Genomic DNA, 24,281 nt, shown 5'->3' on the forward strand with positions numbered 1-24,281 from the left:
GTTGGCATTTAATTATGCTTATTTTAAGTCAAATGTCCACCATTTTATGGCTTTTCTTTTCTTGTTTATAAGCGCTGACTTTATGCAGTGATTGAAGGCGTTTCAGAATCAGAGGCGTCAAGTGTCACCCAACAGTGTCAGCGTCTAGTGTGACCTTGCTCTTTAAGCAATAATGAAGAGTGTTGAGGTGCGTTTGCTAGCCTTGCACATTCATACCAGCCTTCAAATGGAAGCAGAGTTGCTGTGCGTCTTATGCAAAATGTTGACATGTAACGTTGGCAGAAATGCTTGATTTTAGTGGCATAACGCGAGAAAAGCGTGCAATCAGAAATACATTAAAAAAAAATTGAAGAGAAGTAGGGATCGGTTCAAGGCAGAAAGGAGCACAGACCTAAGACAGAGACAGAGATGATAACTACGTAGTCGGTTTAAGAGATGGATTCTGTTAAATTCACGCCCTGTCATGCTACGACGGTTCACCCTGTTCACACAAACGTCGATTTGCCTCTGTTACCTCCTCTACTACCTCTGTTACCCCCTCTACTACCTCTGTTACCCCCTCTACTACCTCTGTTACTACCTGTACTACCTCTTCTACCTCTGTTACTACCTTTACTACCTTTGTCTCCAGTTTAAAGGTCCGCTTAAAATGTCATGAGTGGCCGTGTCCACCTAGATGTGTGCTGCATAGATCAGTCTACCAGCCTACCCAGTGGACTGTAGCAAACGTTGCTCATCTATCCTTCACACATCTAGGTGGACATGCCCACTTGTGACGTGTTACGCGCCTCCCCTTTTTTCTTATTCCTCCTGCTTTATTCTCTTATCTGTCTCTCAGGTTCCTGATTAAGGTTCCTGATTCGGGGCTGGAGCTACTACTACTACTGCCGCTTCTTAAGGCGTGGCCTGTGTTCCCACACGGGTCTCACACTATTGGCAGCTCCTGGCCGCTGGCCTGTCATTCGGTTGCCTCTTGGCAACAGCTGTTTGATTCCGTGAATGGAGGGCTTTTCATATTTCTGTTATAAGTTAGAGGGTCAGGGAATTGTAGGTTAGAAGGAGGAAGTCCTGGCTTCGACGGCTCAATGCGCGGCTGGCCGAGGCTTCCTCCACCCTTTTATTTTGTTTGAACCGTCCTCCATTTTTTGTTTTTTGAGTTTGGGATAAGTAATAAAGTGGCATTATCATTTAAACTTAAATTCTGGTTCAGTGTTTTTTTCCTGTCATGTTACTGGCCACTGAACCGCGAGTCAAGTTATAAAGGGTGACCGTAACAGATGTCATAAGAGACCTATTTTCAAAACAGCTTGTAACGGCTAATAACACTCACATGTTGGCATGTCATAGGACCGTTAAGAAAAACCGAGAGACATGTCAGTTAGGAGCAGGTTGGGGTTGGCCGTTTTGATTAAGGATGCCTACATGTTAGGCTGTTGATAATGGTGATCGAAAACAGTACGTTTTGGCTTGGGAGTCGAACCCCGAGCCACGTCTCTCGTGCTAAGAGGCTGAATAGTGGGTTCCCATCCTCCCTGCTTTGGTTCCTTGCAACCTGACAGTTGAAAAGATCTGAACAGTTCAAACAGTTCAAACTCTAAATATATATTTGTACACAGCTGATTATCTGTCACACAAGTAAATGTAGCTGCTGATAGCTACACACCTTAAAGCCCCGACACCCGACAGCACTGTCATGTCTCTCAGTACCAGCATATGTGCGCTTGTTTGATTAGGAAAAAAAGAGTTTGATGCCACGTTTGATATATCTGGCTGTGTTTTTCACCAGAACTGCTAAATAAAGCTCAGTTTCTAGCAGCTTCAGACTGCTCTCTCTGACAGGGGAGCAGATTAGGGTGACGTGTTCGTGAACATATAAATCCTGGAGAAAACCATACACGCCACACACCCACACACAGTGGTGGATAAAGTACTAGAAAGTAAGACTTGAGTGAAAGGGCAGATATCTTTTGTTGGAACCGACTCCTGTAAAAGTTTGTCATCCCAAAGAAAATCACTCAAGTAAAAGTCATAAAGTAACTCAAATAAAACTTAAAGTCGTAATCTTGAAGACATCCATTTTCTTCTCTTTGGTAGCGCCTAAGGTGGGTAAAACAACAACACGCCGTTACACACACCCACAAGGAGATGGAGAGTCTGTTGCGGTATCTCCCCCATAGACTGGCGAACCACCGCTCCTGGGCGGTGGTAAATGTGTCACTAACTGCACCACTCGTGGTTTAAATGAACCACCGCTCCTGGGTGATGGTAAATGTGTCACTCACTGCACCACTCGTGGTTTAAATGCATGCCGGAAAAGTTCCCATGACACCCGGTTTGTAACATTGTGTTGTTACGAAGGATGTAAATCAGCTATGGCTTTTGTTCAACTCAATGTGACAGTGGGTGAGACACATCCATTCTATTCCAAACGAGTTTCCGGCAGCTCCCACAGCTGTATCTCAGTTTTTTGACCTGGCTTGACATGACTTGGTCTTTTCTCCAAAAGTGCAGTGTGATGATTCTGTATTCTAAGAGCAGATCAACATTTCCAAGTCGCAAAGTGATTTTTAACCAATTAGAATGCAGCCTAAGCATTCACTTTTGAATAAAAATGTAGGGCTCAGTCCCAGTCTTATGAATGTACGTAGAGTGTGTCAAATGAACACAAATAACCCTTTTTTCCCCACTGAGCCAGTCAATTGCGTCCGGTGGGACGAAATATCCAAACTTCACCCCGCATACTCATTACCAGGACATTTAACATTCAAGAATTCATCGTGCCTCTCAGTCTGAATCCAAACTTGTTGGTTGGTTCTTTTTGTGGCCAATATTGGAGAATTCAACATTGCCAGGGCTGTTTGTTTGCGCTAACTGTGTTGGACAAAACAAACACAGAGCTTTGGGAGCTGCTGAGCGTAGTTAGGAGTTGAATGGATGTCAATGGCTGGCCAACTCAAGTACTCAAGAGGGGGTGAGTTGAACAAGAACCATGGCTGTTTTATATTGTGACTTTGACATGTCTACAATTAACCGATGGGGACAATTTGTTCAGACTTCTGGTTCTGCTGTAGCTTAGGAACATCCCGTCGGGATTTTTTCAGCTTTTGCTATTTGGTCCCCAACCCACTTAAGAGCCTCGACTTTGCTCACATGTGCAACACACTAATAGTCGCTTATGTATGAAAAAAGTTCCACAATAAAACATGTTACAATCTGAGTCAACTGGTTGATATGAGACAGTGGTTAAAATACTTTTTTAACGCAGTGAAGTGAAAGTCAACAGAAACAGAGCAGATAATCAATAAAACGAATTAAGCACTTTAACAAAGTTATTATACGTTGTCACTTTACACCCCGCTCACACACATACACAATTACACCTACATATACGGCCGAGCACGCTTTATTTGTTGACATTTTGCTCGCTGTTGAAACCCACGGAGGCACCGCTATCCGCTTCCTGTGAGCCCCTTCACTATGAGAACACACCAGTAGGGCGGGGGAGCCTATCGCCGACCCCCCCCCCCCCCCACACACCCCCCTTACGTGTTCCCAAGCCAATCTTGGATAAGAATGCACTCTGCGTGGCTCTGCTATCATGGAGTTTCCACTGCTGGCTCAGAGGGCCTCCCCCTCCCCACAGATGGCAGCTTTGATATTTCACACCACTGGCTAGCTCATGGGGGGTTCCACCGACCCGGGGCGCCTCCTGTCCATAGAAGGACTTGCGTGTGTGTGTGTGTGTATGTGTGTGTGCAAAGCAGGCCGGGGGGGGGGGGGGTCAACTGATAGCATGATAGGTCAGCCTGGTAACAACACACAGTCCGGTAAACGCTGGAGACAGCCTTCGCTGTCTCCAGCGTTTCACGGTCTCTGTGTCTCTGAGATATTAAGCAGGACCTTGAGGTTTCAAGGGCCATTGTAAATCTAGAAACCAACGGAATGTGTGCATTATCTGATGTTTTAATGCGCCATGAAATTAGTGATCAAAGCTCGTTTGCTTGCTTTTCTAATTGATATTGACATTGAAACTCCCTTCTTTAAGGATGATGAATGTATTAATGAAGCATTGCCTTAAGTGCAGAAGAGGGACAATCTCAGTGCTGTTGGGCTGGACTGCCTCAGAGGTGGTCCTGGTCTAGTTGTTCATGTGGAGGAGAGATTGCAACAGGCAGATAACTGAGAGTCACATGCTGAGGTTCATCAGGAGGTCCATCCGCTCAGTCATGTGATGGTGGTGCGTTTGTTGTGCCAGGAAATTGAAGCAGGGGAACACCTCCCATGTTTGGCCAGCTGACCAACTGACCGCCAGAGACACACACACACACACACACACACACACACACACACACACACACACACACACACACACACACACACACACACACACACACACACACACACACACACACACACAGATATAAAAACTCATACACATCAACACACACTCATAAACACTTATACACAACAACACAGAAACACAACTACAAGCATAATATACTAATGGGTGCTTGTTCCAGAGTGTTTGTATATGTTTGTTGACAGCAGTATTAAGACCTGAGCTACATTTTTCCATCTCTCTCTCTCTCTCTCTCTCTCTCTCTCTCTCTCTCTCTCTCTCTCTCTCTCTCTCTCTCTCTCTCTCTCTCTCTCTCTCTCTCGCACTCTCGCACTCTCTCTCGCACTCTCTTTCGCCACACACACACACCTGGCAGCCCGAGGTGACATCACACCTGCTCCTCTATATTTAGCGTCTCTGCTGCTCCCTGTAATCCGGTTAGGATGCTCTGTGGCTACCAGGACATCGGAGTCGCCATGCTTTCTGCTGTGGAAAAATATCTTATGGACTGGAAAGTTATCTCTTGTTCCCTCTCTCTCTTGCCATATCTCTCTGTTGCCATCTCAATCTCTCTCTCCCATACTTGCTCGGCCACATGCTGGTGCATTGGCGACCACACTACAAGCTGTGTCGCCATTGGCTCATCCCTCAGATGTTGTCAGGGCCTCGCCGTACATGGCAACAGGTACGCTTACATCGTGAGCACGCCCACTGCCTTTGCACGGGAGTCGGGGCTTCGCGGGGCCCCACGGCTGATGTCACTAAGACCGGGCAGAAGAGCGGTGCCCTTGACGACGGCCCGGCAACTATAATCGTCGTGACAACCCCTAGGAATGAGCTGTCATGTGACACGTCTCTCTCGTCGGAGCAGAGGGTCCATGGAAAGAAACAAACGCGTGCACGTGCCCATGGACACACACCCACGTGCTCACACATACACATACACACACACCCACAAACACACACACCAAAATGCATACGAGCACACATACACACACACAGCACAGTTGTGTCAGCAGGGAGAATCCTTACGAAAACATGTTTGGTATGCTTTTGGACCCCCTACATGTACACACACACACACACACACACACGTAGGCACTCACAGAACCTACTCTTCATCAGCACCGTCTGGATCACAATTAACCCGGTCGGTGACGGGAGGCCTAAGTTAGTATCTGCACTGCACTTAAAACCCTTCCTAATGCCTGCTCTCCCTGGTTGGGGAAACCAGAGGCAAGTGTTAAAGAGGGGAGGCTTATCCTTATGTAGGACCCTAAAGTTAAGCAAGCTGACAAGCTGTGAAAGCCAGCACTAAATTATCATTAATACCATACAGTTCACTGTATTCCCCATGCAGATGTTAGATATAAAAACAAAGGCATCACATTCAAATGTAGTCCGTTAGAAGACGCTTTTTGCGCAATTCAGAGTGCAGTCACCACAAACAATTGAAGTTTTGCAAGACCTAGTTTCTGATAGAAAACAAGGAGAGAACAGCTGGACAGAGTGCCACGGAGCTTCAGGGATCACAATAAAGTTGCACACACGTCCACACATCGCACGCCCTCTGAGGTTACAGGATGTACTGCCTGAGTCGGGGCTGCGTTGTGTGCCGCTTGGCGTAGTGAACACTTCAAATGATGCTATGGCTCTGTTCGTTACATGAGCTACACCATTAGCATATCTCCCCCAAGTTTAAAATAGGAACGGGATGTGTTATCGGGGGCCTGTTAGACAGACTGCGAACATATTCAGCCCCCTACACGCACGCACACACACACACACACACACACACACACACACACACACACACACACACACACACACACACACACACACACACACACACACACACACACACACACACGCGTGCGCGACCAGAGTTTTGGTAATTAGCAACAGCAGTAAGGTGATAACAAGCGGCAGCCACACGTTTTTCTTTTTCTTTTTTTTTCAAAGCGAGGTGCCAACGCCAGGCTGCCGGAAGTCACAGCGTGTGCGCTCGCCTGTCACACGTTTCCAGCCTTTCCAACTATTAAAAAACCAGCACACACACACGCAGACAAACCTTGTTTACATATGCGGCATCCAACAAAATAAACGAGAAAAACGAAAAATGCGTGTGAATCCCTGCGAAGCACGATCCTTCCATCACCCTTCCTCCCCCACCTCCGCTTCCCTCCGTCGCCCCCCACTCTTCCTCCCATTCTTCCCTGTTACTCTCGTCTACCTTCCTCCCACTCCTCTTCCTCCTCCTCCTCCTCCTCTTCCTCTTCCTCCTCCTCTTGTCTCCACCATGTGAGTCATCTCTTCCAGGGACACAGATGTTCTATAGAGGGCTGACATATACTGTCCTCCTATACACACACACACACACACACACACACACACACACACACACTGCACAAGACCAAAACCATCGTAGCGTGGTGATCTCTGAACCCGCACCATTGATGGCCTCTGAAACACGCCGTGCGGATGTTTTCCCTGTAATGTTCCGCCATATTTTACTCAGACGCCTTGGTGTTTTGGACTGGGCTTTTGTTCTGGTGTTGTGGTGGGGAGGCATACACAATACTTTACCCTTGCCTCCCATAAACCACACATATTGAGCAGTAAATGGAGGCCAGTACTCCCTGCGTGTGTGTTTGTGTGTGTGTGTGTGTGTGTTTGGGTGTGTGTGTGTGTGTGTGTGTGTTAAAAATGTGCAGACCCCTGTCCGCCTCATCAATCCCTGTGGGGGGTGGATTGATTTTGGTGCCTGGTGACACGTGAGACTGATCGGTTGTTTAATCACATGTGGCGACCATATTGACGGCCGCATGCTACATTCATGAGGAGCCCTTAGCTCTGAGCATCTGACTCACCATGCATCCCTCCAGTGACTTTTCTACCTCTCTTCCTATGTTCCTATAAACGTACGTGTTTAGGGGGGAGGAAGGCGATAGTCTAGAGGTTAGGTGTTTGACTTCCAACCTAAATATTCTGGAACGTTGTCTTTGACTCCCTGAAGTACATGAACCGCGACATGGAGGAGAAAGGGATTGTTAGGGATTGCGATTTAATGTGCGATTTTGATAATTAAGTTCCTTATGTTGTGTATTATCCACTAAAAAATAAATAAATCATTCTTTAGTATGACCAACACAACATTGGAAGCAGTCAATATAAAAACTGCTTTTTCATTTAGGCCAGGCCGATGTGTTGGGATTAATTTATATTATAAACTTCTATTTTTAACTATTGAATTGTAAAATAAAAATAAATGAATCGTACTGATTTCCAGTCAGTAACAGTAACAAATCATTTTTTTGTTCTTTCTTTTTTAAATTGCAGCCTTTGCGATTTGCATACTACGGAACCCGTAAAGGGACATGTGGTAAAAAAAAAAAAATGTAACGTTCCTCTTGAGCACGAGAAAGTATCTGGTGAGCACGAGAAAGTATCTGGTGAGCACGAGAAAGTATCGAACGCATATCAGTGTGTGTGTGTGTGTGTGTGTTTGTGTGTGTGTGTGTGCCAGTGACACTGCCAGTGATATGCGTACGATACTTTCTCGTGCTCACGAGATACTTTCTCGTGCGCACTACATATTTTCTCGTGCGCACCAGATACTTTCTCGTGCGCACCAGATACTTTCTCGTTCTCACGAGAAACGTTAAAAAAATGTTTTTTACCCCATGTCCCTTTACGGGTTCCGTAGCATACCGTGTTCTATTACATTGCGATTTCGATTTGAATTCGATTTATCGTTCAGCCCTAATTGTCTCCCACCAGAGCCCCGCTGCCCGCTGCTTCTGCTACTTCAGATTGATGTTGAATAACCAGAGACGTCGGAGAACCTGACGCAGTCGTTTGAGATTCATAATATCGTCTGGAGGCGCACACAGCTTTTGGCCGTGATAATATATATTATATGATATAGATATCTGTATAATATGAGATTATTTAGATATAGAGCTCCAGGTCTCCCGCTGGAGCACCCGGAGTGTTCTAGAATATTTACAGAACTGTGAAACATGAGCGCAATGCGCATGGTCCCTGTGGCCGCGAGCTGCTCAGGTTCACACCCCCACCCTCCACCTTGACCCGCCTCTAAAAAACACACATTTGTGGAAAGCTCATTGTGTGACTGGCTCGTAGTGGCTGTAATTCTGCACCAAGGCTGAATTTCTTGAACTTCTTCAGGTATTGTATTAGGGGCCCACTAACACCTATACAAAACATTCATAAAGTAGCATGCCATGGGATCTCTACTTGACACAAAATGGTCAAGTAGAAAATGTTCAAATCGAAATTGATTTTTACAGATATTTATCCAGCTGTATAAAACATTTAATGAATAAAACAAATATACTTAGAAAATCTAATAATAATAAACTCTGGTGAAATGGTGGCGAGATGGCAACGCATACCGTTTGTCCAAAGTATGGAATAACTTCTTGAAACCTTCGCCCTCGACTGTACTGTTAGGGTGCATATCTTTAGCTTAAAAGTATACAATGGCAGCCGTTATGTTCTTGTGCTTATCCGAATTTGACGGTTAAGGAGTCGCATTATACCGTGTTGCTGAGATCGATGTCTGACTCTGCGTTGATGTCCTGGGGGTTGTGGCCTTGTCTTTTTGTTTCTTTTTGTTTTGCTATTAATTCATTGTGAGTGACTTTGCGTTTTAGTTTGAGATGGGTTAATAGATTTGTTGTGTTGCCAAGTGGCGCAGATATCACCTCGTGGCAAATCTTGCATATTGTGTGGTGCTGCTGCTCGTCAGATTCATAGAATCCCAAGTGTTCCTGTGCAAGATAACTTTTTCTACCCTCTTTTTTCGAGCCTCCCTCTGCCATTTCCCACTTGTGCTGTTTTTTGAATACCGCCGGTCACACAGACAACTGGCCTCCTTCACTTTACAGCTGCTTACGAGTGAGTGCCAGTCAGCAGGGCCTCGTTGAATGCTTTGGGGGAGGGACTGAATTGCCCATGCGCGTCTCTTTCAGAAGAACTCTAGGCCTACTGCACAACGCAAAATGGCAAATAAATAGTTTCAGCTCAATTAGTTCCTCTTAGTTCCTCTTCTGGCCTATAGGTGGTTCACGTGGTTGGATACACAAAGACCCGCCACCATTCCAGGTCAAGGGAAAAGCGGATGCTACTTCAATATTTTTTACAGTCTCAGAGTGTTACCTTTAGGCACCTTTAGGTGATCCTAATGAATTTCTTGAGCAATGGTAAGTTGCTTATAATCAAAGTGAAGAATCGTACTAAAATAAAAACATGCTCAACTAGCCTCCCGTTCTCTTCCCTCCAGGATGTGGGAACAGTTCGATGAGCGGGGAGATGTACGACGCGGGCTACCGCCGCATCACCAACATTGACTACTCGTCCGTGTGCGTCGACGCCATGGCCGCCCGCCACGCCCACTGCCCGGGGATGACCTGGCGCCAGATGGACGCGCGCCAGCTCGACTTCCCCGACGCCTCGTTCGATATCGTCCTGGAGAAGGCCACGCTGGACGCCATGTTGGTGGACGAGAAGGACCCCTGGAAGGTGTCCCCGCAGACCGCCTGTCTCATTCACCAGGTGCTGAAGGAGGTAGGATGAGGGCTTTGTCTTATTTGTTTTAGGGTTTTTAACGGTTGTAGAATTTACTTTACATATCTCCTCTGTTGGAGCAGAACTTCTGGGTGATACGGGCAAAGGGACGCCTTGTTTCTTGTTATGATATTCTGTCGAAGACAAACTAATTTAACCGAGAATATATGAAAAAAAATACACTTATTTAGAGGCTATTCAGAATTTTGTACAACGGGAAGTCTCCGTGGTGTACAGGTTACTAGCGCTGGCCAAGTTTGTGTTTGCTCTCAGCCAATTACACGCTGACGGATCCCCGCCTCCAACTACATGATTGGTCGAAACAAATATCCTAAAGATAAATGTCGCCTAACCAACACAGATAGAGACAAACAAAAACATGTTCGAGTAAGCAGCTGCCATGGCAACCTGTCGATTACGTCAGTGACTCGATTGAGGCTCGTTGGGACTTTTATTTATTTACCCGCCGGAAAGGGAACTTCCGTCTGGAAGCGGTGTACGTTTACACTGCGTCTTCCCCGTCAGTCAGTGCGACCAGCGCTCCATCAAGAGCTCTTATGCTGCCGGGCGGTCCCCCACACTCAGCCCGCTGTCTCCATGTGACAACGATTGCGCTTACACTAACTGCCACGCTTGACATTGACCACCCCTGGCCTCCCCGTTTCAAATAACAGAGTGGTGATGGAGTGGAGTTGTGAGCGGTAAATTACAGTTGCTCTACTTAGTCCCTGTGTGCCGACAAACAAGTTTATTTGAAGAGCGTGTCTGGCTGCACGCTCGCAAGCAGCGGAGAAAGCCGTGAATTAGAGCGTTTTAGGACGGTTCGTAGTCCGGAGGGATCGTCCTTTAACCTCGTCCATGCATTTCAATGACCTCCTCACACTCAAAGTGAGAGTCCTTTATGGCGCAGCTCTTTTAGGTTACATTTATCATCCGTGTGGACCCGTCCCTAACTCTGATTCCACGTTCCTTTTTTGGTGTTGAATGGAACGTTGCATGAATGACAGCCAACCTGTTCTTACATCCTGTACAATAGGAAAATACGGCCAAATATTGACACACACACACACACACCCTTCTTTCCTTATATCGCATTCTTCAAGAAATGTATGAAATTGCAAAAGTCAATGGTGCTATTCAATGGTGCCCAAACACACGCACACACACAAACGCACACACACACACATACTTTTATCCTCATAGCACACAAACAAACACACTCCCATACTTTGATACTCATAGCACACACACACAGACACAAACACACACACACATACCTCTATTCTCCACACACACACACACACCCATACTTCTATTCTCATAACACACACACGTGTGCGCGCCGGGCAGCGTGCCCGGACTTTGCTGCTCTCAGCGAGGGGGAGGGTTCCTGGAGGGGGGGGGGGGGGGGGGGGCAGCTAACCCTGAACAACAGAGGAGCTCGGCATCACGGCCGCCTCTCTTCCTCACCTCACACTTCCGAACATTCCGCCTTCTCTCACCTCACTCGCCCACTCGCTCGCTCTCACACACTCCTTCCTGTCCCTCAGACTCCATCCTCTCCCCTCTCGCTTGCTTCCCAGCCTGGGCTTAGCAACATTGTAATGTGTAATTCGTATTTATCATTTATTTCCTAGTGTTCCCGTGTGTGTGTGTGTGTGTGTGTGTGTGTGTGTGTGTGTGTGTTTGTATGCGTCTGCTTGTGCGTATGCTTCTCTCTGTGGGTGTCGGTGTGTGTGTGTGTGTCGTGTGTGTACCTTTTTGCTTACTGTACAGCACATTAAGTGGGTTCATGCATGTGTGTGTGTGTGAGCTCATGGCTAACATGCGTGAGTGTGATCTGTGAACACCAGTGTGTGATGATCTACAGAGGGGATGAAGTCTCCGTCTCTGTCCTGTCCCTCCCTGACGACGGCGTTGTCTTGGCTCACTGCTCCTCCGGCTCCGTCACGACTCAAGAGATCCTCTCGCTGTGCGTCCGTCCGTCCGTCCGTTTGTCTCTCTGTCTGTGGGCTTGTGGGTGTGTGAAGTGTTGACATCGTGGGCGTCGCTTGGTCTCGAAACAACTTTAGAAAAAAAGACGAATGTTTGGAAAGAGGTGTGGGTTGCGGGGGATAAGAGACTGCAGAAAAGAGAGATAAATAAGTTCAGAGACAAGGAAACTGAAAGGGGGGGGGGGGAGACTCACTTTCCTTCCTGGTTAGACTGACACGCAGGGAAAGTGGGGGCAAAGGGTAATATTAAAGAGGGGGAAGGCAAAGTAGAGTAAGAAAACAGTGCAGCTGCATGACACAGACGCAGAGGAAGAGCGAGAGAGACAGAAACCAGGACTGACAGAAAGCTAATGAGCAATGTGCCCGAGTGAGACAGATATGAGAGAGAGAGAGAGGGAGAGAGACAGTGGGGGGGGGAGAGAAAGAGAGGGGGGTGGAGAGAGTGAGAGGGGTGGAGAGAGTAAGAGGGTAAGAGAGTGAGAGATTGAGAGAAAGGGAAAGAGGAAGAGAGTGAGATGCACTTTAATCTAGAGTCTTCCTTACGAATGTTTCATCATAAATGTAATAAGAATCTCAGAGAGATGGGTGGTCTGAAGGGAGGGGGCAGGGGGCTGTGTGGATACAGGAGTATAAAATGGCGGATGGCGGGTACTGAGTGATTCAGATCGGGAATGTAGGGGAGTGGGAGAAAGTTAAACATCTACAGGCAAGCTAGCCATTATTGTCCTAACAATTATTTCCTATCCTATGCTACGCTTGCGAAATTGTTTGATCATCCCGGCGTAAAGATATTGGGCCGGAAATCAGTGGTGCAGTTGTAGCGTTTAGTTAGCATTTAGTTAGCCATTGGCTAGCCCTGCCCTATCGGCCCCAAGTCTGGCGGTGTATTTGTGTCTTACCAAATGTGGACGTACAGTCACCGTTCCGTTATGTGGAAGCATGAGCGCTAAGCTATCGAAAAAAATAATAAAAAAATAAAATAAAATGCTTATGGGGAAAAGCTGTGTGTGCAGACGAAAAAAAATAAACTGGCAAAAAAAATCGAGAATGGACATATTGTAGACAGCACATGGTGATGGGGACCGCTGCTGTTGGAGTGACGAGACCAGACACACGAGGCACTTAAATGAAACACTCTTCTTAATGCGCGCTACTGTAGGTCTTGTGAGAGCTACTTAAACACAAACACACACACTCCTCCGCATACAAACTCGCAGCGAAGTCCGCTGCGCACTGAGGTGTGAAATTTATTTCACAGCCTAACAGGCTCTGAATCACTCTCGCTGTTGCTATGGAGACCCTGGTTGGATATCGTCTCAGCCTAACACTTTTAATTGCTAACCTTCAGACCTGCTCAAAGTGGGCGAGACAGGGATTTTTTTTTTAAGTGGACTTAAAGATTCCGAGCTTCTTGTGTTTTTTTTTTGTTTTTGTCTTTCCCGTTTGAGGCTAAACGCTGCGCATCGTGGAATGACCCAATCTGATGCTAGCACCGGATCGCTTGGTGGTTCAGAGTGAAGTCAAATCCTGATTGGAGTGTGTCTGGTGATGGGGTTATGCAGTTGGAACATAATATAATCCCTTTATTGTCATCGAACAGTGAAATTGAGCAATGCAGCATTCACACATATCAAACAGCAAAAAATGAGTCTAGTTATATCTAGACTCATTCAAGTGGCTAAATGTATGCAGTAAATTTAACATGTGTTATCTGTTACCATACAATAGGATACAACAATGTAACCTGTAAAACAATAAGATGTATAACAATGAAACAATACGACAAGCCGTGATATTGCACTTCCGGATATTGTATATTGACTCAAATTGAAATTGCATTGCCGTGTCCCTCCATACAAGCGCAGCAGTTAGGAATACAGTCACACAAAGGTGCAGTTGAAATGGACAGACCTATGGTAGGTTCTATAGGTATACCTGGAGCACATATCTGTGTTACACAGATCTCAGACCAGAGTCAATTGTCAGTGTTTGGCAGTGTTCAGTTCTCGTGTGCGGATCTGGGGTAGAAGCTTTCCTAAAGTCTGTTGGGCTGTGATTTGACGGACCTGAAGCGTCTGCCAGGCGGCAGCGGCACAGCCAGAGGATGTCCAGGATGGGTGGGATGGATCTCTCAGCGTGTACGCCGCTCCACTGAGTCAGCGACGGCAGAGGAAGTCCTCCACAGAGGACAGTGAGCAGCCGGCCTCCTGGCTGTTATTGATGGCCCTATGAAGAGGCTCTATCGTGGCTCTAATGGGGATACGGTAGGGCAGCGCACTCTGGATGGACCCCAGCAGCTCCTCCTGTGGTCTGGTTTCCCCGAGAACCCTCAGGAAGTTAGAGCCACTGCGGTGCCTTCTCGACGGCGGTGGTTGTTGCTAGTCCTGGAGAGGAAGTCGGCAATGTAAAAAAAACCCACAAAAGCAGGGACCCTTTCCACACAGACCCCGTTGAAGTGTAGTGGGTTGGGGTCCGCCCCTTGTGAGTCGTTGTGTCTTTGAGGGGTTCAGGAGGAGAGGGTTGTCTGGGAGGAGTTGTCCCTGGGGCCGTCTCGTCTCCTGAGAGGAGTCGAGCGACAGTCTGTGAACTCGATGCACACAGTGTTGGGGGAATGTGTGGAGCCACGAATTAACTAACTTAACTATCTACTAATTAACCAACTAGGTCATTAGTGTAGAGGATGTAGAGGATGGGACTCAACAGACGGCCGTGTGGGGAGCCTGGGCTGGGTGGGGTCTAACAGTCTGGGCATAGCTCCCCTGGCGGTCCAGGTGAAGGTGTGCCGTGTGAGGAGCGGTCGACCTCCAAGGCTGCAATTAAGTTAATGGACACGCCCACTCTCAAAGCTATTCCCCTCACTTAGTGAGCGAGCGTGTGTGTGTTTGTGTTATAGTGGCATCAACAAAGGAATAAACAGATGAAGATGTGTGAGTCAGAAGAAATGAACGCAGACGATAGTCATGGTCTTTGAAGGGTTCAAGTTGGAAGGAAAAGGGTTCAAAAGGAGTTAATGCTGGAGAATTCTGGGTATGAAAATAATAAAAGCTTTTATCGCGGCAAAGATAAATGTATTGTTATTTCAGGTGGATAATGATGTCTTCAGCTCGCACAATTCTTATTCTGAGGTGTCCAGGGTGTCTAACAACATTGACGCATACTTCCTTCACAAATTGAATAGCCTTTTGTACTTTTGCCTTACTTCCTGTGTTACAGTACAAAAGAGGATCTCGAACCTTGTGTCCGCTCCATAGTATTACTGGAGTACCCAGCATTAATCCTTTTAGTAGGGGGTTTTTACTCTTTAACAACTGAGGAAACGACTCTCTTCTTATGTAACCAATAAGGCAGCTCTGGGTATAGCGATGCCATGGCAACAACCAGTTGATGATCTTCCATGTCACCTAACCCTAACAATACACCACCACAGCTAATGATAACATTCATGATCTGTTGATCTATTCTATGATAGCTATTCTATATCAAATTATATAATTGCTTTAATATTGTCAATAAAATGACATTATTATAGCTTTTTCATAATTGAATACATCATGAATAATCAGCTCATGTTAAAATAATTAAAATAAATACTAGTTATTTTTATAAACAATGGTAAATGCCTATCAAATTGCAGTTTTCCAAAAGACAGTACTGATATTATATTATTAGCCTGGTCCTACCAGACTCTCTGGTCAGACTTTCATTTGCACAGAGAGTCTGGCCACTCTCCATTGACAAACGTTAACTCACTTGAAGGCGGGTGTCTGTTGGAGTTTAAAATTATTGGATCTGCCCAGTGCCACTCTGGATCTGCCATTAGCAATCGCTAACGTTTGACTACAACTGAAACTAGTGCGCGACCTCAACGTCATTGTTCTCAGCCACTCCCACTGTTGGCTGATTTGACCGGCAAAAAACCCGGAGAAAACCCGCGAATACCGCAAACCCAGACATATTACTGAAGGGAAATTAAAATTGAGTGGAAATACGTAGGAGGGCGGAGCCAGGCTTGTATAACATTGGTGCAGTCAACGAATTCAAATTTGTTTTCTCATATGAAAAAATAAAGAAATAAAGAAAGATTTTTTGCGTTTATTCAAGCATAAACTGCATCGTTGACTTGGGTTTTTTACTTGATTAGTCACTCAAACAATTAATTAATTATAGAATGTAGTTCATACATTGTTCTATTTCACTATGTTATATTGAATACAACGATTAAATTGTTTCCAAACAACTCGTTTTCATTGTTATTTGGATTAGGATTATTTCTGAATTGGATGTATTCATTTCACAGATCATAACCAAGGCTTGTACTTATGGACTCTCATTTTACAAATAAATGATAGCATAACCACTCTCTCTTTCTCTCAGAGAGAGAGAGAGAGAGAGAGAGAGAGAGAGAGAGAGAGAGAGAGAGAGAGAGAGAGAGAGAGAGAGAGAGAGAGAGAGAGAGAGAGAGAGAGAGAGAGAGAGAGAGAGAGAGAGAGAGAGAGAGAGAGAGAGAGAGAGAGAGAGAGAGAGAGAGAGATTCATCTGCATTGATTGGTTTTCTTCTACCTGGGGCTACTTTTCACTCCTCTGATCCATTACCAGGAACCACAGAGTCCTGCTGGGAAGACGACCACAGGGGAACAGGCATGAGGCCACACACACACACTTAATACACACACGGAGTCACACACTTCATACACACACATACAGACACACACTTAATACACAAACACAAACATACACTTAATACACACACACACACTTAATACACACACACACAGACACACACTTAATACACACACAAACACACACAGACCCACACTTAATACACAAACATACACTTAATACACACACACATGCACAAACACACACACAAATACATTTTACATAACACAACTACATGCCACGCACACTTAAGTGTAGATACAAAATGCAAAACAGCCCTGTCTCGTAGCTTGTATTCCTCGCATTCGGTTGTTAACAAGACAACTGGAGCCTCTCAAGAAAACCTCTTGTTTTTGTTATCCCTCATCATAGTTCACATAGAAGAATAACAAATTGGAGTAATAGAAGACATTAGTAGATACTGTTGTCATTGGGTCGGCTTAGCTCAGGAGGAAGAGCAGTTGTCTTGCAACCGATAGGTTGATAGTTTGATCCCCAGCTCCTCCTGGCTGAGGGTAGATGTGTCCCTGGGCAAGACACTAACAGCTGCTGATGAGCTGTGTGTCGCCTTGCATGTTTGACTCTGCCGTCAATGTGTATATTAACTGATGTAAGTCGCTTTGGATAAAAGCGTCTGCTAAATTCTCTAATTGTCATCAAGCCATGTTGGAAATGTTTTTATAACAGAGTTGGTTCACTGTGGGGTCCGTTGTGCTCCCGACAGAGCTACCGTACCGTGCCCAGAAAGAGAGTGTTCTCTGAGAGGTGTGTGTGTGTGTTTCTAGGAACATGGCAGCCACCTACGTAACCACCTGCATAACACAACAACAACAATGGCCGCCCCCCTGTGTCCCCTGTGTGAGGTGTTATGTTGAGGTGCATCCCTCGGTGGGCATGAACTCTGGGCCAGGACAAAGTGGATAACGGCAATCCACTGTCTGCCTTTCCAACGTTACCTCCCCTCTCTTTCACTTATTTTTTCTCAGTTTTTCTTTTCTCTTTCACTCTCATTCTCTCTCTCTCTCTGTCTCTTCCACTGTCTCTCTCAACCATCTCTCCCTCTCTCCCTGTCATACTTTTCTGTGTCATCGCTCACCCTGCATCACCTCTTTCTCTCTCTCTTTCTAAAATCATTGAGGCTGAAAAGTAAATGCAGCCTAAGGCCTCTTTTAGGTCAGATTCTGGCCAAAAAGAGGCCATACCAAATAAACAAAACAATTTGTGTTTCATGGCTATAAATATAAAAAATACTGACTCCGAATTATATATTTTGAGTAATGTTTGGTTCACAAATTAATAACCAAATTTACCTGACATGTTAACTCATCTTTTTTAACAGCTAGCTGTGTCGTAATTTTGGTTGCTACCCGAAACCTAGATGGCTTTTACTGGTTGGTGATGTTGAAACTGTGGGTTTCAACATGAAACAGGGGGACTCTGAAAGTGGAAGTAGCACTTTGTGACAAGAGGCAAGAATGCCCACAAAGAGTGAAGTTTAAATTGCCTTTTAGAACACCAAATATCTCTTTGCAACTTTCTCATTGGGTCTGCAACATCATGTGACCATTGAGTCACGGCTCGGGCGCTGTCTGAAAAGGAAACAGGAAGTTGAAATGAGGGCGGAGGATTGACACTGGGTCGAACTCTCCCACCGGGACACACAGGTGCACCTGCGTCCAATTAACCACTCTGTGTGTGACTATGAATGTGTGTGTGTGTGTGTGTGTGTGTGTGTGTGTGTGTGTGTGCGCATGTGCGTGTGTGTGGGGAAGGGTTCTCCTCACGGCCAGCAAAGAGGCAGGAGCTGTTTGCCTGAGCTGTTGATTGTTAGTGTTGTTGCACTAGTGAGGAGCAACCAGAGGGGCAGCCGGCACTTCCTGTCTTCCTTAGTCACGCTTAAAGGAGAAATCCGGTGTAAAATGGATCTGGGATATGTTTAGCATGATAACGGGTTGGAATGTTTGTTTGGGAGCAAAAAAGCGTGTATAGACGCATTCTTAAGTTGGCTGTTTTTAGCCGATTCTACCAAAACGCTATGCACCTGGAACGACAGGGGCATTTGTTATGGTAAAAACTAAATCGCTATTTAAAACACTTAAAAAGCTAGAAGTAGCCCGACACTTCTTTTGACATTTTATAAACACAATACCATCAGTAGTTCACCCGTTGACGCCATCTTGTTTTTAAGACTCAATAGGTAGATTGACGAACACAGAGATTGTGACATCCGTCAACAACACGCAAGCTCTGTGTTCGCCAATCTACTTCGAGTCTTAAAAACAAGACGGCGTCGACGGGTGAACTACTGATGGTATTGTGTTCATAAAATGTCCTTTTTAATAAACTAACACAAAGTTATCAATGCCTCGTTTAATGTTAAGACCCTTATTATACTACCAAAGAAGTTTCGGGCTACTTCTAGCCTTTTAAGTGGTTTAAAATAGCGATTTTAGTTTTTACAATAACAAATGCCCCTATCGTTCCAAGTTTATAACGTTTTGATAGAATCGGCTAAAAACAGCCAACTGAAGAATGCATCTATGTGCGCTTTTTTGCTCCAAAGCAAACTTTCCAACTCGTTATCATTCCAAACATATCCCAAATCCATTTTACACCGGATTTGTCCTTTAACATCTACTGCCGGATCCCAAAGCATTTCAGTTAACGTTTTTTTGCTTGTGTATGTATGTGGTGTCTGTGTGTGTGTGTGTGTGTGTGTGTGTGTGTGTGTCTGTGTGTGTGGTTGTGTGTGTGTGTGTGTGTGTGTGTATGTATGTGCTGTCTGTGTGTCAATGTGTGTGTTTGTGTGCGTTTGTGTGTGTGTGTGTTTCAATATGTGTGTGTGTGTGTGTGTGTGTGTGTGTGTTTTCAATGATGTGTGTAGATAAAGTGGAGCACACGTGAGGAGCCGGAGCCGGAGAATGGGTGGCGTGTGAGAGGGCATGGGAAATCATGCAGTGTGTATGTATCGTGTATGTGTGTCTCTGTGTGTGTGTGTGTGTGTGTCTGGGAAATTTGAAGTGTGTGCAATGTGCACGTACTTGTTTGTTTGTAATTCAATGTGTTGTCAAATGTATGCCTGCACCGACATCTGCACGTGTGTGTTGTAAAGTTGCAGCCTCGTTCAGTGTGTGTGTGTGAGTGCGTGCGTGTGTGCGTGTTTGTTTGTTCTTCCCTGTGTGTGCGTTGGAGGACGGACCGCATAGCTGATGTTTTGTAGTCCTCTAGAGGTTTTCACACGGCTCAGGAATTATTTCCTGCACGTGCTCAATCTCCACACTCGCCGCTCACAGCGGATGGTCTGCTTGAACATACACAGTGTCATCACCAGCACACACACACACACACACACACACACACACACACACACACACACACACACACACAAACACACCATATATAAATCAAGATTTTGAAAACGCACATAAATAATCCACAGTCTCTTTTCCAGCCGCTCACTGGCAAAACTCTTATTTAGTATGGAGCGTTGTTGGTTATTATTTTTTGTGACTATCGTAGGATTTCTACTAACGTATTGTGACATGCCTAAGAAAAGATCTGTTGATGATGTCAACCCACTACATTATTCATGAATCACTTCAACATAAGCAACTTACCACACCTTTTCTCTACTGAACTACTGAAGTGCTTTACAACTACATTATTCAGCTCCCTCCCTCCATGCTATAATCAATCTGTTGCAGTCTTTCTTTAACCTCATCTCTCTCTCCCTCTCACTCTCTCTCTCTCTCTCTCTCTCTCTCTCTCTCTCTCACTGTCTAACTCTCGCTCTCGTTCTCTTTGTTCTGCCTCTCTCTATCTTTCTCTCATCCCTTTCTCCCTTTATCTGGCTGCTGGTAATCCAGCATTAGGATTTGTCCTGGCTGTGAATAGGGAAGCCTTTGGCCAGACACAATCCTTCTGTTCTTCTTTTTTTTACATGCATGCTTGCAAGTGCACGAGCACACACACACACATACGCATGCACACACGCACACACCCATACGGATGCGCACGCAGACACAAACGGGCACACGCGGTAAACATTACTTATGTATGTACATTTGCACACACAAAGTCAACAGGCACACACAAAGTCAACATGCATGCATGCATATAAGCTTCAAAAACACACACACACAGACACACATGCACAGGACACAAGGCATCGTGCCCGGCTCACTGTTGCCTTGACAACCAGCATCGACTACAGAACACTGCTCTCATGGAAACAGCGGATGCCTGAAGGGGAGGATCATTAATTGGAAAGAGAGAATAAGGGAGCGACAGATCAGGAAGGAGAGAGAGAAGAGAGAGAGAGAGAGAGGGGGGGGGGGGGCTCAAGACAAGGAGAAGAAAGGGAGACAAAGTCCATGAAAAGAGCGGGATAATGAGGAAGATATAAGCAAGCTGCGGCGTGAAGCCATTTAGAGCGACGCTCTGCTGGAAGTGATGGGGCTTCTGCGGTGCAGCGCGCAGAGATTTGGTGGGCAAGACATAGGGGCTGCTCATAAACTATACATATATTAATTGAATCATTCATTAGCACCGCTATATCCGGAGAGAACTATTAGTTATGTATCTGACCAAGTTTGCACCGTCAGGGCGTGTCTTTTTAATTGGCTAGGGTCTAAGGTCTGTGTTTCCTTTGACTTGGGGAGAACTTTGGAAACAGGAACGCAGAGTCACGTCGAGCCGAGAGTGGATGAGCCCCGAGGTTCATCCCCTCGATTTGATAAAACCGACCAACGCAACTCTCCCCCCCCCCCCCCCCCCCATGCTTCTATAGCACACTCAGACACCTGCATTCTCTCAAACTGCATGTCACTACAAACCTTCTTTATTCTCTTCCATCCATCTTTAATGTATCCCTCACCCCCACCTCACCCGCACCTCTCCCCCACCTCAACCCTATCTCTCCCCCATCTGCCCTCCTCCTTTTGTTCTTTTGATCTCAAAGTGATAGAAAGTGGAATCGATTGAGCCACTTTTACCTCATTAAAGCTTCTGATATCATCAGTACACAGGGGAGTAGAGAGACTCTGGTGGTATAATCTCTCCCTCTCCCTCTCTCTCCCCCCTTCCCCCCACACGTATGGGGTCACAGAGGTCACACTTCCTTTGGAATAAACAGAGAGCCTTTTATTGTCTTATCACTGTTGAAGGACTGAATACACTATCATGGCCCTCATTAGTGCCGTATTCAAAACACATCAACATAATAAGCAAATGTTTATCAAGTATGCAAAGGATAGAATATGGGCAACCATGTAGATAGATAGTAGATGGTTGAACATGTTCAAATATGTATTTGAACAAGAAGTGTGTGTGTGTGTGTGTGTACACTTGTGTGTGTGTGTCCTTCTCTTCCAACAGAGGTTGGTTGTTGGTAGGATATCGAGCGACACTAAACCACAATATATCCTGTATGTGAGGGGAGTCCTGAACTGGGCGTGTACGCCTGTGTTTGTGTACGTCACGTGTTCGGGCCTGGGTGCAGATGTGCGTGTGTGGGTGTGGGTGTGTGTACGTGCAGGCCTGGAGTGTGAATACAAACGTATGTGAAGTATTTTCCTGACAGGATCCGACCAACCATGGAAAACCCGGCTCGGCAAACCCCCGATCAATGAAGCCGGTAATGGGGCCATTTTCCCTCAGTTTCTTTGTTTTATGGTCCTCTAAAAGCGCGCGTGTGTGTGTGTGTGTGTGTGTGTATGTGTGTGTGTGTGTGTGGACCTGTGGGTGTGTATGTATGTGGACCTGTGAGTATGTATGTGTTGAAGGGTGTGTTTGTGTGTGTGTGGAAGGGTGTGTGTGTATGGACCTGTGGGGATGTGTTTGTGTGGGTGGAAGAGTGTGTGTGTGTGTGTGTGTGTGTGTGTGTGTGTACGTGTGTGTACGTGTGTGTGTGTGTGAGTGGGTGTTTTTGTGTGAGTGGGTGTGTGTGCACGCTGATGAACTGCTAATCATGTCGTAGTCCCAAATGATGTCAAAAAACGACCCTCATCTTTCATGGCAAATGAATGTCCTCATAAGACCTTTACCGTGCTCCGTTTTCAGGGCGGGAGCCAACTCTGAAAGCAGACGGTTGCCATGAATACACACACACATTTCCTTCCTGGGAGGAGTGTGTGTCGCTCGACCATCGGTCGCTCTAACTGCATTTCCAACTTTGCTGTCACAAACACGGCGTGTGGAAGGTCGACGCCACTGTACATTAGCTCCCCCACCTAGTGTGTAGTGTGTCGTGTGAATACATAGACATATGAGGATGTAATCTCCTAATCCGCTCCTCTGTTCCCCCTTGATGCCCTGTCCTGGGTTCCACCGTGGTGGCCAGACATAGTTCACGACCATCATTGATTGTGACCTTGAAGATTTCCAATAACGCTCAACAGCTTAACGGACTGCTCTTAGAATACACTCGGCACCACCGAAAGGCAAAAACGCAATCATCCGCCAAGCCAGCCTTACGGCCATCACTGTCTCGTGTTTGCCGAGCTCTTGCGACATTCTGGACCAATAAGACTCTTGGTTCTGCCGGCACTGTTCCCCAGTGTCCTGGGCTTAACTCTTAAACCTGCTCCACCCTAAACGCTCTTAATATCGTGTGATGTAACTAGTTCTACAAAGCGGTTAGATAAGAATGTTATTTGAACAACAAGGTAAAAGCACTAAGCAAATAGCGACGACACGGTGAACGGCTGAAAGGAAAGTCAATGTCGTGGCCGGGCGGTGACGGGTCCGCTTGAGCTCTCTGATAGGAGAGCGCCAGCGTCCAGCCCCCTAGTGTGATTCCCCGGCCAGATCGATACTTTCATATTGACCTCACGCCTTAGCCCTGATAATATGTGTGTGCGTGTGTGCCTCGGCCTCTCTGCGTCTCTGCGTCTCTCTCTCTCTCGTTCTCTCTTCCTCTCTCTCTCTGTCTCCCTATTTTATGCTCTCTTTCTCTTCCTCCCAGCACTCTTTTCTCTTTCTTTCAACCTTTCTAGTCCTTCATCTCAACACATGGCATCCCCTCGCTGCCCTCCAGCTCACCCCGGCACTGTCCCCCCCCCATCTCCATTATGAAGAAAGAATCCGTCCTGACTACTTTCCTTTGTTTCAAACCTGCCACCCTACCACCACCACCGCCATGCCCCGGCTTGGCCACGCCCGGACCCCCTCCCCCCCTCCCCCTGCTCGGCTGCAGCCACCGCCCCACTCTCTCTATCCTTCACCTCCCGTCAACCCTGCCTTCGCAGCATCGCCGATGCCCTCTGCTCCGGTCCAAAGTAAGCTGCCAGATGTGCAGAGATCTCCTTGCTTCACCAGATGGCCACCAATGCTGGACACAGGCGCACATAAATATAGACAAACACACACACACACACACACACACACAGACGCATAATGACAGACGCACACACACAAAGACACTCACACACAGACACACATAGAAAAAAACACATGCATAAATACACACACACAAGTCGGCATGGGGTCCTCTGCGAGGAGATTGGGTGTGTCTCTTTTTGTATGCACGATGCCGATTTGTGGTGTGTACAATATATGTTTGTGTGCGCATGGCTACATGCCCAAGCCAGAAAAAGTAAGCACGACAAGCCACTTGCATCGCCTTGCGCTCCTCTCTGGGGCCTTGGCGGGCGTCACGCTTTAAAGGGTTCTGCTGACAACCTCTGGACGTTGATGAC

At 46.3% G+C, this 24,281-nt stretch overlaps 1 protein-coding gene across 1 annotated transcript in view; it reads left to right on the forward strand.

The window, feature by feature from the left end:
* The window catches only part of ece2a (endothelin converting enzyme 2a), a 75,286-nt gene that overhangs the window by 27,656 nt on the left and 23,349 nt on the right, over window positions 1-24,281 (forward strand). The window contains 1 exon segment of the mRNA XM_079750287.1: window positions 9,648-9,931. Within this exon segment, the coding sequence (XP_079606413.1) occupies window positions 9,648-9,931 (284 nt within the window).

Source organism: Pollachius pollachius (genome assembly GCF_949987615.1).
Source record: "Pollachius pollachius genome assembly, chromosome: 14".
In the NCBI taxonomy this organism is placed as follows: domain Eukaryota; kingdom Metazoa; phylum Chordata; class Actinopteri; order Gadiformes; family Gadidae; genus Pollachius; species Pollachius pollachius.